This window comes from Canis aureus, chromosome 1 (genome assembly GCF_053574225.1).
Source record: "Canis aureus isolate CA01 chromosome 1, VMU_Caureus_v.1.0, whole genome shotgun sequence".
Taxonomy (NCBI): Eukaryota; Metazoa; Chordata; class Mammalia; order Carnivora; family Canidae; genus Canis; species Canis aureus.
Window position 1 is genome coordinate 57,052,802 of NC_135611.1, and position 16,295 is coordinate 57,069,096.

General features: G+C 41.4%; 1 protein-coding gene across 2 annotated transcripts in view; it reads right to left on the minus strand.

Annotated features, from left to right (window-relative positions):
* Window positions 1–677: 677 nt before the first annotated feature.
* Window positions 678–16,295, minus strand: part of WDR27 (WD repeat domain 27) — a 214,781-nt gene continuing 199,163 nt past the window's right edge. For both annotated transcript variants that reach the window (XM_077900308.1, XM_077900281.1), the window contains exon 26: window positions 678–2,743. In XM_077900308.1, the coding sequence (XP_077756434.1) occupies window positions 2,690–2,743 (54 nt within the window). In that variant the 3' untranslated portion in view covers window positions 678–2,689. The remainder of the gene's footprint in view (window positions 2,744–16,295) is intronic.

A 16,295-nucleotide genomic window follows, 5' to 3' on the forward strand; every position in this document is an offset into this window, starting at 1 on the left:
CCAAATCCCAGAAGGGAATCTTCCCAGCATCCTAATTACTGAAAGTGGAGCAGGCCAGACAGACCCGCATCTCGGCCCCCGTTTCCATCGGAGGTCAGGACTCGCCCGGAGGTCAGCGCCCCTTACCCCGGGGCACACCGACAGGGCCATCCCAGGAAGCAGTGCTGAGCCTCAGTCTTCCTACCTGTGGGATGAAGGACGTTCCCTCTGATCATTGCTGTAGGATCAGGAAGAGGGATGGGCTGACCTATCCTCTCAATAGGATGCTTTTGAGATTGCTGGTGGTCGTCTACAGTGTCTTCTCATAGCCCCAGGGCAGGCCACCTCTAGACCCCACCTCACCCTGCCCTGGCCCGTCCCCCAGCCAGGTGTCCTCCGCAGCACCGTGCCCCACCTTGGCGACCTCTGACCTGGTGAAGCCTCGCCCCCGAGGCCGGGCAGCCCTTTCCTCCCACCCACCCTGGCGAGGGCTAGCCCCTCTGCAGTCTGTCAACTTTGTGTGTGAAAAGAATGGCTTCAAATGGGTTTTCCAAGACACGATTCCAGCACTACCTCCCTATGATGTAGCTTTTGTCAAGTATTTGGAAAATAAAACTATAGTAACTTCTACTAAACTCATTGCATTGTCATAAAAATTGGGTAATGAAGTGAAATCACATTAAAAATGAGAAGTGCTATATAATACATTATTTTTATTAATGTTCTCTGATGAAGGTAGAAGAACCACCCATGTTGACATCACCGTGCACTTGCTTATTGCTTGGAAGGTGTAATCACTATATAACACACATAAAACATTAACACGATGCCCCACACCTTCAGCAAGTCTGACTCGCACGGCCCCAGTGCCCGTACCACAGTTGAGTGGCCCCCTGGCTCTGCCCCCCACACTCCCACTCCTCCTGCCTCTCACCTCAGCAACAGCTTTTCCAATTTACTTTGTCCTGCATTGTCCCTGACAAAGCTTTCTAATGTCTAGGGTTTTTTTTTTTTTAACACATTAGTTTTTCTTTAAAATATTTGGCTATTATTATTGACATTCAATCATTTAAAATCTTTTTCTCAAAGTCACATTTGATGCAACTGGAATCAAGACTTACTTTAGAGAAAATCTCTATAAAAAAAATGAATGTGATATGTAAGACGACGTAACACCACAAACATCACACGTGGAACTGGCATGTGAAAGACAAAATGCTGGTGCACCTGGTGGCACCAAAGCTTCCCCAGAACATTAAAAATAGAACTATCACATTATCCAGCAATTCCACTTCTGGGTGTTTTCCCAAAAGTCCAGAAGGCATGGTCTTGAACAGATCCTTCCAAATTGACATTCACAGCAGCAACAGTCACAACGGCCGAAGGTGAAAGCAGCCCAAGTGGCCGTGGACGGATGGACAATGAACAGCATGTCTATCACCCGGCGAGGATCCCGGCACCTGCTATGACACGGATAGACCTTGGGGACATTATGTTCAGTGACATGAGCCAGTCACAAAAGGACGACTCCACAGGGGAATCCAGGCACAGAGAGGAAGAGGGTGCGGCCGAGTGGGGAAGCAGACCCGGTGCTTAGTGGGGGTGGCTTCCGTTTTGCAAGATGAGGAGGTTCTAGAGACGGATGCTGGTGGCGGCTGCACAGCAGGGTGGACACAGTTAACACCACTGAACTGTGTCCTTAGAAGTGATTCAGATGGTGCTCTTCATGTTATGTGTATTTTGCCAGAATTAAGAATGATATGAAAAAAAAAATTTCAAATGCTGTAACTGGAATTAAGAATACTAAATAACATTCTATGGGTTTACTTGTCCATATAACGCTCCATTTACCTATTTTAACTGGTTTCAAAAGAATTTAATTTTAACAAAGGGAGATAGTAGAATTGCTATACATAGATTAAATAACTCCAAATGTTAGAAAAATAAAAATGAGTTTTTCCCAAAATGTTGTCTCGCTAAAACTTTGCAAGGAAAGCATGTATATTTCTGATCAGTCTGTGCGTGGACATTCCCATGTGGAGCCGGAGGCCCACCTGTTATTTCTCAGAAGGGGAGTGAGAGCACATCTGTGGGCAGGAGAGGGGCAAGGTCGGTCCAGGGTCGGTCCAGCCAGCCCTACGAGGCTCTGTCCTGTGGCATCGTGTGCTGTTGGTCATTGGCCATCTGGACCTGTTCTAGAAGCATCCTGACTCTCCTGGGACCCCAGAAAGACTTGGCTCTGGGCCCTAGGAGGGCAGATACCTGCTGTCCATCCCCAGAACAGCCATTCGTGGCTGGGGAGTTTGTGTGTGATCCTGGGGATCCTCAGACTCTGCCTCCGCTGAGAGGAAAGGCCCAGTAGCCAAACCTTGTGCAGAGCCCCCTGTTCACCGAGCAGAACCGGGGCAGGTCGTCGGGAGGCCGGGGGCAGTGCTGCCCACTGCTGAACACCCACGCTCCCAGCGTGGATTCCCCTTCCCACCCGCAAAGTCTGTTATGAAACAAACACTAGGTTACAGTCTATTGAAGAACATTCTGTTTTAACTTGCCCACATTCTGTGCAGAAGTACCGGATGCCAACTCCGTTCTTGCAGTAGGGGTGACCCTTGGAGGAGCGGGGGGCACTGCTGGGCGTGAGCAGCAGTGTGAGGAGGGGAGGGACGTGAGTCCTGGTGGCGCCGGGCCCCCCGCCGTGGTCTCCGGCCAGCGGTCAGCCGTCCGCTACGAACAGCTGCAGCCTGCCGTCCAGGGTGGCTGAGGCCAGCTGCAAACGAAAACAAAATACCGTGCGGTTCAATCACTTTCCTGAGCTGGGAATCCTATGAGCTCACAGTGTTGAGTTTCCCTCACTTGCAATTTTCTAGACCACAGAACAAAATGCATTAAATGTGTATACAGCAGGCACTTTACTTATCGTCGATTGACACGAACTACATTTCACTGCTATTCTAATGCTGGCGGTGCCTGGGTTGGAATCCGGGGTCGACCGGCCCAGAGAGGAGAGGAGAGGACAGGATGGCCACTCCCTCCAGCTTCCCACCACTGCCCTGCCCGGGGCGGGGGGGGGGGGGGGGCGGTCAGACAAGGAGCCAGGCCCTCTTCCTTCCCCCTTGGTCCTCAGGGGCCAGCTGGTAAGGCCCACCTGCCCCGTTACTTAGGGACATGGGGTCTGTGTTCTGGGGAGCAAATCCAGGCAGCACCCACAGGCTCTCACCCCAGAGGTCTCAGGTGGCCACGTGCGTGAGGGCCTCACCTGCCACTCCCATAGGGACCCAATGCTGGTCTGCTACTGCGATATTGTGCCTCGGGTCACCTCGAGTCTGCACCAAAATTCTGAATTTTGAAACATTACACAAATCACCTCATGGACACCCAGCGTGGCTTCAAATCCAATCAACTCTACTCTTCTCGTCCCAAGAAGCCACCACAACCCTGACCTATCCTATGATCTACAGCCTGGATGGATCTTTGAATCTGCTCTTCATCAGATGACGTAATCCACACCCACGCCCTGGCGACGCTGCCGCTTGACCTTCGCCGCGTCCCCAACGGCCCCACATCAGGGTCCTCACCTCTGATCGGAGCAGCACAATCTGTGCCTCCCTGGAGAACATTAGCCAACTCACTTGTCCCAAGCACTGCGTAGGCCTCTGGTATTGCGGTCATGGTCTTTCAGTCTGGGTCACGGGTGTGTGGGGCAGGTGGCCCCCCCCTCCCCTTCCGCTGTGGGCTGTTCTTGCCCCTACACTGAGGTAATTCAGTGCAGTCATGATACTTGAACTAATGCTGCTTCGACATCTTCACCACATTTGGGTGCGGCACCTCCGGTCGGGCCGTGGCTGGGACATGCCGAGCCCGCCGGCCGTGGAGGGCGATGCAATAAGGAGCAGTGTGTACTTTTGTGGCCTTTGATTTTTAAAAGCCTCTGCTTTGGAAATGTTTAAAAATCTGTAATAAAAGTCAATAGGAGAAGACTTGGCTGCTTCTCTTGTGAAAGATCTAGAAGTTCTAAGAACCCCTGGCCTGGAAGAAGAAGAGACAGCAAGGTGTGCATCCTGGGCTACGGGGGCCCCCTCCTCGAGTCACGCCCTGGAGAAGCAGGTGGCCCACACCAGACGGCTGTGGGGCCCCCGGCTCAGGTCTGCTGCCCCATCCAGAGCAATGTCAGGGTCAGTTGATATCATGTGCAGGGGCAGGGTGGAGGGGGCAGCTATACAAACCCCCTCTCTGCACCTGGCCCTGGGCTGGGCTGGGCGGGCCACCGAGGAAGGCCTGGACATCTTCCAGCTTGTCACGCGTGTGCTCCAGAAACTTCTCGACACCCCTAGGCCATATGACAAAGTACCGCAGACTGGGTGGCTGATGAACTACAAGCATTGTCACTCAGTCTGGGTGCACAGGACTAAGAGCAGCAGCCATGGCAGGAAGGGCGTGGGGTGCTCCAGGCTCTCCTTGGGGCACAAAGAGTTCCCTGAGGACCTACCTCATGACCTAGTCACCTCCCAAAGGCACCCCCTCCTGACACCAACACATCTGTCCGTTGCAGAGCCCAGGTCAGGGTTTGGGGAGCCGTGAAGTCACACTGACTGTTAGACCTGAGTGTACGTGCTGACATCGATGCTCGCCACAAGACTGCATCTGCCGTGCAGTCCCCATGGGCTCTGCGACCCCAGGCTGGGCTCATACACTGCGTTGTGCCTGCAGCTCCTTGCCGTCTACACCTCACACCCTGTCAGGAAATGTACCCCTAGATCCCCTCAGCTTTACACAAATCATTTTTTTCTTTTCTTACATATTGTTAGGTTCAAGATGTCCCAATAATATCTTTGGAGATGGATCATCAATCTGTCAACAGCCTCCTGGGATGACATTTTTAAGTTGATTGACACAGATGGGTCTTTGCTGTCATAAATGACTAAGTGAGTCAAACATCAGAAAAGCAGAATAGGGACACCTGGGTGGCTCAGCAGCTAAGCGTCTGCCTTTAGCTCAAGGTGTGATCCCAGGATCCGGGATCGAGTCCCACATCGGGCTCCCTGCAGAGAGCCTGCTTCTCAAGCAGAGAAGCATCTAGGATTTCATTACTTGATTAAAACTTCAAGTCCCTTCCGGAGTTTCAGCATGACGATCACGATCACAGACTTGAGTCAAGACTTTGTTTTCACCACATATCTGCCATAGGATGCGAGGTGAGTCACCTCTCTATACCTCCATTTGGGATCAATATCGGGATGACATTACCTAGTCAGGAGTCATTCGGGCTATTCTGTTCATGCCCCTAAAGCACCCACCAGAACCAGTCGTGTGGGGCACCCTCAAAAACTTTAGAATTGTTGTAGGACCAAACAGATGAGGGACAGATACAGATAAAAATCTTCAATTTTCAGACCCAGTATACAATTTACATAATCCTGAGAGTAATGGACTAATGTTTACAGTTCAGATCTTAAAATTCAGATCTGAGAATGTTTATTGTTTTGGAAGAAGAACTTAGTTCTTATTTCAAAGAAATGGCTAAAACAAAGTCATATTTCACATTGTAGCAAAACGTCACTTATTCGCAAGTCCCCAAATAATCTTCCCCTCATGGACATATGTCAAACTTATTTTAAAGTGTCTCTTTAATTGGACTGTATCAGAGACAATGATAATAAACCACACACATCTGGGATTTAAAAAAATGAGGTTTATCTCCTCTAAATACCTCAGTCTGCAAAACACTGCTACAAATCTCATACTAATGACATCTTATAACATTAATAACCCTTTCTTAGAACATATCTTCAAACAACATAAAAATCACTTTCAGATGGCTGAGGCATTTCTATTTCCAAACTCTAAACCATTAGGAAAAGCAACAACATCCAGGGGATAAACACAGTAGCTCTTAGTTCTGAGAGTTTCATTTGAGTTTGGCTAGGAATTCAACCTGCAAAGGTCGGATCCTCATCCATGTAGGTGGAACACAAGCTGCATGTCCCCAGCTATTTGTCCTGGGGTGCAGGTGCCCTTTGGGGGTGAAGACAGAGAAAGGCAGAGCCCTGACCACTCTGTCTAGAGGGCTAGGAGGGAGCTGTGAGAACCCTCAGGGGATGTGACTAACTCTTTCAGGGACAAGTTGAGCAGAAAGGCATTTGGTTATATGGTTATTGGAATGTCCAAAGGAGCTGAACATCAAAAATAGACTCTGGAGTCAGGAGAAGCAGAAGCCAGCACCCTGTCATCATCACCTGTGTCCGCCCCTGGGAACATTTTCTTTTTTCTTCTTTCTCTTAGGGAACCATGTGTTTCTAATTCTCAAGTCCACACAGCCAGAAAAGAACAAAACAAACAAAAGAAACAGCAGCAAAATCTCATCTCACTTAAGCTACTAGGCTTCAGCCAGTTTCCTGCGGGTTCTAGTCTTACCATGGGGCCCAAAAAACTTCACACGTCCAGTTATTGCTGCTCCTGTGATAACCATGTGTGTGGAAAGTTCCGAGAAAGGCAGTGAGAGAAAGACAAACTACAAGGAACAGGGATGAGTTCTTTCCTTGAATAAAATCAGGACATCCATGACAGTGTGTGTATGCTGTCCACTGCAGCAGGGGTACTGACCTCACCACTGCTCTTGCAAAATCTAGGCTAGCGACTCCTGAAGGACTCATGTTTTGAGGTTGGATGAGCCATGTTCATACATACAGTTGAGCTGCAGGAAAAGATAGACAAGCCCGACAAAGGAACTGAAAGCCAGAGTGACAAGGTTATGACATCACTTTCTGCCCAAGGAAATCACAGTCAAAGCAAAGTGTGTGTATGCTAGGGGACAACCTGGGCTTTAGTCGCCATGTGAACATAGAGGGTGAGAACGTGAGATCTCATGATAAAGGGAGTTGGGCCAAGAAAACCGACCAAAGTCTGAAGATTCACACGTTTAGATTTGAGTGAAGCATGGAGAGGAAGGCCACTTTGATGCCAGGGAGACAAGATATCTCAGCCTGAGGTGAGGAAATCACCTCAAATACCATAACCAAGGGCAGCCCAGAGGGAATTTGCAGTTTTTGCTTTTGCTATGGAATACATGGAAATCCATATCAAGGAGCTAACTAGAAAAAAAAAAAAAAGGAATCTCAGCTACTAATATTCCCAGAGCACCCAGCAGAGCAAACCGAAGACCCCCTGAACCACTCCTCCACAAAAGCAGGACCCTCAAGGATAAGCTCTGCTGAAGGTCATCTCTGGACCTTTTCCTGTGAATTAGAGTTAGTGGACACAACATACAGCATAAATGGAGTGAGTACTGGACGCCGCAGACAACTACTTCATACATGGTCTTCAGATCAATAAGTTTAAAACGGCTAGGAGTATAATAAAAGGATTAGCTGCTATAATAAAGAACTGTAAGATTGAAAACAATCACGATGAAGCTAGAAACAAGAGTCAGTAAACATAAACTTTCAATTGATGAATTAAGAGCTGACTAGGAACAGCTGAAGAGAGAATTTATGAACTGGAAGACAGGTGTGAAGAAATCAGTCAGAATGCAGCTCAGAGTTGAAAGGATGAAAAATGTGAAGGAGACTTTAGACGACAGACTGAGTGTAAATATTCATTTAAAAGGAGTTACAGGAGGCGAGAACAATGAGATTTGAAAACACAGAATATTGAAGGGATAATAGCTAGAATTATCCAGAATTAAGGAAAAATCGTATAGTTATTGAGGAAACACATGAGCTCTAGGATACATAAATAATAATAACCCACAACTAAATTTACATCAAGTCTCCAGAACAGTACACACAATATTCCTTTTCAACTGGTGGCCTCATTTTGAATCTTTATCACATGAAGTGGCCTTAGGTAAATACAAGCACCCACCCTCATTCACAGAGACTTGGTTTCTTGCTGGTGAGGCACAAGGGTGACACTAAAACACAGGCCCTGGGGCACCTGGGTAGCTCAGGAAGTTAAGTGTCTGACTCTTGACCGCAGCTCAGGTCATGATCTCAGGGTCATAAGGTTGAGCCCCACATGCTCAGCATGGAGTCTGCTTGAGATTCTCTCTTCCTCTCCCTCTGCTCCTTCCACTTGTGTGCTCTCTCAATCTCTCTCTCTCTCTCTCTCTCTCAAATAAATAAATAAATAAATAAACAAAATACAATAAAATAAATCTTTTCCATTGATCTATGTGTCTGTTTTTGTGCCAGTACCACACTGTCTTGATGACCACAGCTTTGTAGTACAACCTGAAATCTGGCATTGTGATGCCCCCAGATATGGTTTTCTTTTTTAAAATTCCCCTGGCTATTCGGGGTCTTTTCTGATTCCACACAAATCTTAAAATAATTTGTTCTAACTCTCTGAAGAAAGTCCATGGTATTTTGATAGGGATTGCATTAAACGTGTATATTGCCCTGGGTAACATTGACATTTTCACAATATTAATTCTGCCAATCCATGAGCATGGAATATTTTGCCATCTCTTTGTGTCTTCCTCAATTTCTTTCAGAAGTGTTCTATAGTTTTGAGGGTATAGATCCTTTACCTCTTTGGTGAGGTTTATTCCTAGGTATCTTATGCTTTTGGGTGCAATTGTAAATGGGATTGACTCCTTAATTTCTCTTTCTTCAGTCTCATTGTTAGTGTATAGAAATGCCACTGACTTCTGGGCATTGATTTTGTATCCTGCCATGCTACCAAATTGCTGTCTGAGTTCTAGCAATCTTGGGGTGGAGGCTTTTGGGTTTCCTATGTAGAGTATCATGTCATCTGTGAAGAGGGAGAGTTTGACTTCTTCTTTGCCAATTTGAATGCCTTTAATGTCTTTTTGTTGTCTGATTGCTGAGGCTAGGACTTCCAGTACTATGTTGAATAGCAGTGGTGAGAGTGGACATCCCTGTCTTGTTCCTGATCTTAAGGGAAAGGCTCCCAGTGCTTCCCCATTGAGAATGATATTTGCTGTGGGCTTTTCATAGATCAATGGAACAGAATAGAGAACCCAGAAGTGGACTCTGAACTTTACGGTCAACTAATATTCGATAAAGGAGGAAAGACTATCCATTGGAAGAAAGACAGTCTCTTCAATAAATGGTGCTGGGAAAATTGGACATCCACATGCAGAAGAATGAAACTAGACCACTCTTTTGCACCATACACAAAGATAAACTCAAAATGGATGAAAGATCTAAATGTGAGACAAGATTCCATCAAAATCCTAGAGGAGAACATAGGCAACACCCTTTTTGAACTTGACCACAGTAACTTCTTGCAAGATACATCCACAAAGGCAAAAGAAACAAAAGCAAAAATGAACTATTGGGACTTCATCAAGATAAGAAGCTTTTGCACAGCAAAGGATACAGTCAACAAAACTCAAAGACAGCCTACAGAATGAGAGAAGATATTTGCAAATGACATATCAGATAAAGGGCTAGTTTCCAAGATCTATAAAGAACTTATTAAACTCAACACCAAAGAATCAAACAATCCAATCATGAAATGGGAAAAGACATGAACAGAAATCTCACAGAGGAAGACATACACATGGCCAACATGCACATGAGAAAATGCTCTGCATCACTTGCCATCAGGGAAATACAAATCAAAACCACAATGAGATACCACCTCACACCAGTGAGAATGGGTAAAATTAACAAGGCAGGAAACCACAAATGTTGGAGAGGATATGGAGAAAAGGGAACCCTCTTGCACTGTTGGTAGGAATGTGAACTGGTGCAGCCACTCTGGAAAACTGTGTGGAGGTTCCTCAAACAGTTAAAAATAGACCCAGCAATTGCACTGTTGGGGATTTACCCCAAAGATATAGATGCAATGAAATGCCAGGACACCTGCACCCTGATGTTTATAGCAGCAATGTCCATAATAGCCAAACTGTGGAAGGAGCCTCGGTGTCCATCGAAAGATGAATGGATAAAGAAGATGTGGTCTATGTATACAATGGAATATTACTCAGCCATTAGAAATGACAAATACCCACCATTTGCTTCAACGTGGATGGAACTGGAGGGTATTATGCTGAGTGAAGTAAGTCAATTGGAGAAGGACAAAAATTATATATTCTCATTAATTTGGGGAATATAAATAATAGTGAAAGGGAATATAAGGGAAGGGAGAAGAAGTGTGTGGGAAATATCAGAATGGGAGATAGAACATAAAGACTCCTAACTCTGGGAAGCGAACTGGGGGTGGTGGAAGGGGAGGAGGGCGGGGGGTGGGGGTGAATCGGTGACAGGCACAGAGGGGGGCACTTGGCGGGATGAGCACTGGGTTTTATTCTGTAAGTTGGCAAATTGAACACCAACAAAAAATACATTTATTATAAAAAATAAAAAAATAAAACATTAAAAAAATTTTTTAAATAATAAAATAAAATAAATCTTTAAAACACAAAACAAAAACCCACAGAGGCCCCAAGTGACTCTGAGGTACAGCAAGAATCAAGGTCCATTTTTTTAACATATTTTTCATTTTTCAGATTTAAATATTATACTGTCAGTTATTTTTTTTCTTTTTTTTTTAAATTTTTATTTATTTATGATAGTCACACACACACAGAGAGACAGAGAGAGAGAGAGAGAGAGGCAGAGACAGAAGCAGGCTCCATGCACCGGGAGCCCAACGTGGGATTCGATCCCGGGTCTCCAGGATCACGCCCTGGGCCAAAGGCAGGCGCCAAACCACTGCGCCACCCAGGGATCCCCTATACTGTCAGTTATTGACCATTACCTTTGCCATCATGTCCTTCATTAAAAATAAATCTTTAATTTTAATGAAAATAAATTCATCAAATTTTGTCTCGTTTTTTGTACAAGTTTTTTCAAGTTTTATGAAGTCTTTCCAAAGCATAGGTCATAAACCTATTCTACCTTTTCCCCTATTTATTTATAGTTTTACCTTTCACATTTAGATATTTAAATCATTAGATGTATGAATGTTTAAATAGAAGTATAATTTCACCTTTTCTCACTATAGAGATCCAATTTTCCCTAAGCTTTATACCAAATAATCCATCTGTTCCCCAGGGTTTTATGGTGCCTTATTACTATATATTGAGTTCCCGAATATACATGGATCTATCTCTAAATTTTCAATTATATTCTTTTGGCTTTATTTTAGTTCTTGAACCAATGCTGCATTATTTTTATTTCTGTAGTTTCACGTGTCTTAATATCTTAATATTAATTAATATCTTAATGTCTTAATATCTTAATATCTCTGATACAGAAAATATAAAGTTGACTTAGCCTTTTATGGATCTGTTTTCTATAATAAATGTTTTTTGGAATAAGTTTATTGAATCTTGCTGGAATTTTGATTAAGATTGCAATAGATTTATAAATTGGTGAAGTATTGGCATTCTTATATTAAGTCATAAATTATGAAAGGATATATAGTGATCCAAAGGGGCACCTGCACCCTAATGTCTGTAACAGTAATGTCCACAATAGCCAAACTGTGGAAGGAGCTGGGATATCCTTTGACAGATGAATGGATAAAGATATATAGATATAGATGATATAGATATAGATATATAGATGATATAGATATATAGATATAGATATATAGATTATATATTTATTATTATATATATTATATGAATTATATATATTCATTATATATATATGAATATTAGCCATCAGAAAGGGTAAATACCATTTATATCAATGTGGATGGAACTGGAGGGTATTATGCTGAGTGAAATAAGTCAATTGGAGAAAGACAATTATTATATGGTTTCACTCATACGGAGAATTAAAGAAACAGCATAGAGGGTCATAGGGGAAGGGAGGGGAAACTGAATGGGAAGAAAACAAAGAGGGAGACAAATCATGAAAGACTGTTAACTCTAGGAAACAAAATGAGGGCTGTTCAATGGAGTGGGTGGGGGAATAGGTAACTGGGTTATGGGTATTAAGGAGGGCTGAGTGTGTTATATACAACTGATGAATTCTTGAACACTACATTCTAAACTAATGATGTACCATATGTTGGCTAATTGAGTTTAAATTTTTTAAAAATTTTAAAAAGAAAGGATATGTAATACCATTCAGATCTTCTATGCAGTTTATTAGAGCTTTAAAGTTTTCTCCATAATTATTCCTTCTTCTTAATTAAGCTCTTAGCTGCCTTTAAGTGTTATTTGTTATAATAAAGGAACTCTTATTTTTATTTTAATTTCAGTTAGTTATTACTGGTATGTTGATTGTTGTAACTAGATATTACATGCAGCAACCATACTGAAACCTTGTTGAATTATGTTACTTCTAAAAACTTAATGATTCTATCAGTTTTTCCAGTTAAATGAATCAAATCATCTGCAAATAATGAGTTTTGTCTCTCCTCTTCCAAGCCATTTTACTCCCATTTGTTTCTCTGTGTTTTATTGATCAGAATCTCCAATATTACATTAAAAGGAGTTGAGAGTAGCTATCCTGTCACATGCCTGATCTTAAAGAGAATGCATGTAAAATCTATTAAGTATAATATTTTCTATAAATATTGATTTATACCTTTATTAGATCAAGAATCTCTTTTCTATTCCTACTTTGATATAGTGTCCCTCTTCATCTCTTACTATAGTCTTTGGGATAAACTTTAATTTATCTGATATAAGGATGGCTACCCCTGCTTCCTTTGAGGGACACTATATCATACTGAAAGGATCTATCCAACAAGAGAACCTAACAATCATGAATATTTATGCCCCTAATGTGGGAGCTGCCAAGTATATTAATCAATTAATAACCAAAGTTAAGACATACTTAGATAATAATACACTTATACTTGGTGACTTGAATGTAGTGCTTTCTACAATTGACAGGTGTTCTAAGCACAACATCTCCAAAGAAACGAGAGCTTTCAATGATACACTGGACCAGATGGATTTCACAGATATTTACAGAACTTTACATCTAAACGCAACTGAATACACATTCTTCTCAAGTGCACATGGAACTTTCTCCAGAATAGACCACATACTGGGTCACAAGTCAGGTCTTAACCAATACCAAAAAATTGGGATTGTCCCCTGCATATTTTCAGACCATAATACTTTGAAATTAGAACTAAATCACAAGAAGAAGTTTGGAAGGATTTCAAACACATGGAAGTTAAGGACCATCCTGCTAAAAGATGATAGGGTCAACCAGGAAATTAGGGAAGAATTAAAAAGATTGATGGAAACTAATAAGAATGAAGATACAACTGTCCAAAATCTTTGGGATACAGCAAAAGCAGTCCTGAGGGGGAAATACATCACAATACAAGCAGCCATCCAAAAACTGGAAAGAACTCAAATGCAAAAGCTAACCTTGCACCTAAAGGAGCTGGAGAAAAAACAGCAAATAGATCCTACACCCAGCAGAAGAAGAGAGTTAATAAATATTCGAGCAGAACTCAATGAAATAGAGACCAAAAGAACTGTGGAATATATTAACAAAACCAGGAGTTGGTTCTCTGAAAGAATTAATAAGATAGATAGACCATTAGCCAGCCTTATTAAAAAGAAGAGAGAAAAGACTCAAATTAATAAAATCATGAATGAGAAAGGAGAGATCACCACCAATACCAAGGAAATATTCCTACTTTGTTAGATTTCCTTTTAATCCTAAACAGTAATGGATTTAAATGCTTTTTCTGCATCTACTGAGATAACACAAAATATTTTCTTTTTATCAAAGTAGTGAATTAAGTCATTAGATTTTCCAATGTTGAACCAATCTTGCACTTAGAAATCAAATCCTACTTAATCAAAAAGTTTTTTTAAAGATTTTATTTATTTAAGAGTGAGAGAGTGTATGCGTGTGCACACAAGCAAGGGAAAAGGGTAGAGGGAGAGGGAGAAGCAGACTCCCCGCTGAGCAGGGAGCCTGATATGAGACTCAGTCATAGCACTCTGGGATTATGACCTGAGCTGAAGGCAGACTTTTAACTGACTGAACCACCCAGGTGCCCTTAAAGTGCATTTTTAAGTGCATAGCTGAATTCATTTGGCCATGTTCTATTTAGAATTCACATAGGTTTGTCCATAACTGAAATAGGCATATAGTCACATTTTGCATTTATTTAGCTGGTGTTAGCTGGTGTTAGAATAAAAAATACCTCACTCTCATTGTGAAACAAGGAAAATCTTTTTCTTAAGATTTTATTTATTCATTCATGAGAGAGAGAGAGAGAGAGGCAGAGACACAGGCAGAGGGAGAAGTAGGCTCCATGTAGGGACCCTGACATGGGACTCGATCCTGGGTCCTGGGTTGAAGGCGGCGTTAAACCCTGAGCCACCCAGGCTGCCCAAAACAAGGGGAATTCTTATACATTCAGTGCTAGTGGAAGATAAGAAGGCCATTTTGGCAGTTCCTTATAAAATAAGACATACATTTCATATACCACCCAGAAATCCCATATGTAAGTTATTTATCCAAAAAAACGAAAAACATGCATTGGCACAAAGAGGTGTCCATGAATGTTTCTGTAGCTTTACTCATAATACACAAAAGCTGGAAACAAGCAAAACTTCCACAAATTGGTGAATGTATGAACAATTGTGAAACCATATGATGAAACAAACTATTGATACATGCAATAATACAAAAAGTCTCATAACCATTATCCTATATGAAAGAATAAAAACACTAAATATCTAGTGTGTTATTCAAAATGTATGACTTCCTGAAAAGACATAAGGAACAGAAATCAAATCAGTGGCTGGAATGGGAAGAAAAAGTTGACTACAAAGGGACTCACAAGACCCCGGTGAGGGGATATTTCCCATCCTGGTTCTGGAGAGACTTGATATCTGGTGGGAGACATCTCCCTCTTGACTGTGGTGAAGGTTGTATGGCTGTATCCATCCATTAAGTACTGTTTAATTTTATACCACATAGAATGGACTTTATGTAAACTATCAGTAAACCATAATTTAAAAAATATAATAAATGCTACCATATGTTAGACTAAATGAAGTAGATAATAGGAATTGTCCAAGATTATTTAAATTATATAAAAATACCAATTGGCTATAAAAAATATATAAACCTTTTTGTTCTAAGCCATGTAGTCTGCAAATAACAATGTACCTCAGGTAAGTGAGACTTGCTGCTGCTTTTTTTTTTTCCTTGAAGATGTCCATATATTGTATTCACTTTGCTTTTTAAAAAATGACTAGAACAGTCCTCCAGTAGATTCTTTTTCAATTTTTAAATCTTTAATTTTATTGGTCATTTTCAGTTTTCATTTTTGAATTGTCTGTTAACATAGCTGACCAGCTTTCTTTCCCTATTAATCTAAATCTAATCTAAATCCCTATTAATCTATTACTATTATTAATAACATTAATCATTTTTCATATCTGTCCAAATTAGCTCTTACTTTATAATTTGTCTTCATAAATTTGTTTATAATATTTTTGACATTAACATGCCTAAATTTTAAACTCTTGTCAATGATAATGCTATATGGTATACCATGCATAATCATAAATATTATATCAAAGTTAAAGTGCTTCTCCTATCAGTTTCCAATTCTTTCTCCCTGATAATAATTATTCATTTTGACTAAAAACTGTTACTGTTATAAATCCTTTTGGGGAATAAAATAAATAAGAACAATAAAAACAAAACAAAAGCACAGCAATGTAACTACATACATTATACAAGAAAACATCCACAATTTTCAAATATATTTAATTTACATTTAATTTAAATTTACTATTTTACTACATATTTTCTATTCTTTTCCCAGATTTATTTTTTATTATTTTTATTTTTTTAATTTAAGTTCAATTAATTAACATATAGTATATTATCAGTTTCAGAAGTAGAGTTCAGTGATTCATCAGTCTTATATAACACCCAGTGCTCATCATATCAAGTGCCCTCTCAATGCCCATCCCCCAGTTAGTCCATGCCCTCACCTCCTTCCCTTCCAGTGACCCTCAGTTTGTTCCCTATGATTAAGAGTCTCTTATGGTTTGTCTCTGTCTCTGATTTCATCTTGTTCTATTTTTTCCTCTCTTCTCCTGTGTTCATTTGTTTTGTTTCTTAAATTCCATATATATGAGTGAGATCATATGATAATTATCTTTCTCTGACTAAATCACTTAGCATAATAACTTCTAGTTCTATACAAGTCATTGCAACTGGCAAGATCTCATCTTTTCTAATAACTAATATTCCACTATATTTATATATACCACATCTTTATCCATTCGTCAGTCAGTGGACATCTGGGCTCTTTCCACAATTTGGCTATTATTGATAATGTTGCTATAAACATCAGGGTGCCTTAGAATCTGTATCTTTTTATCCTTTAGGTAGTAC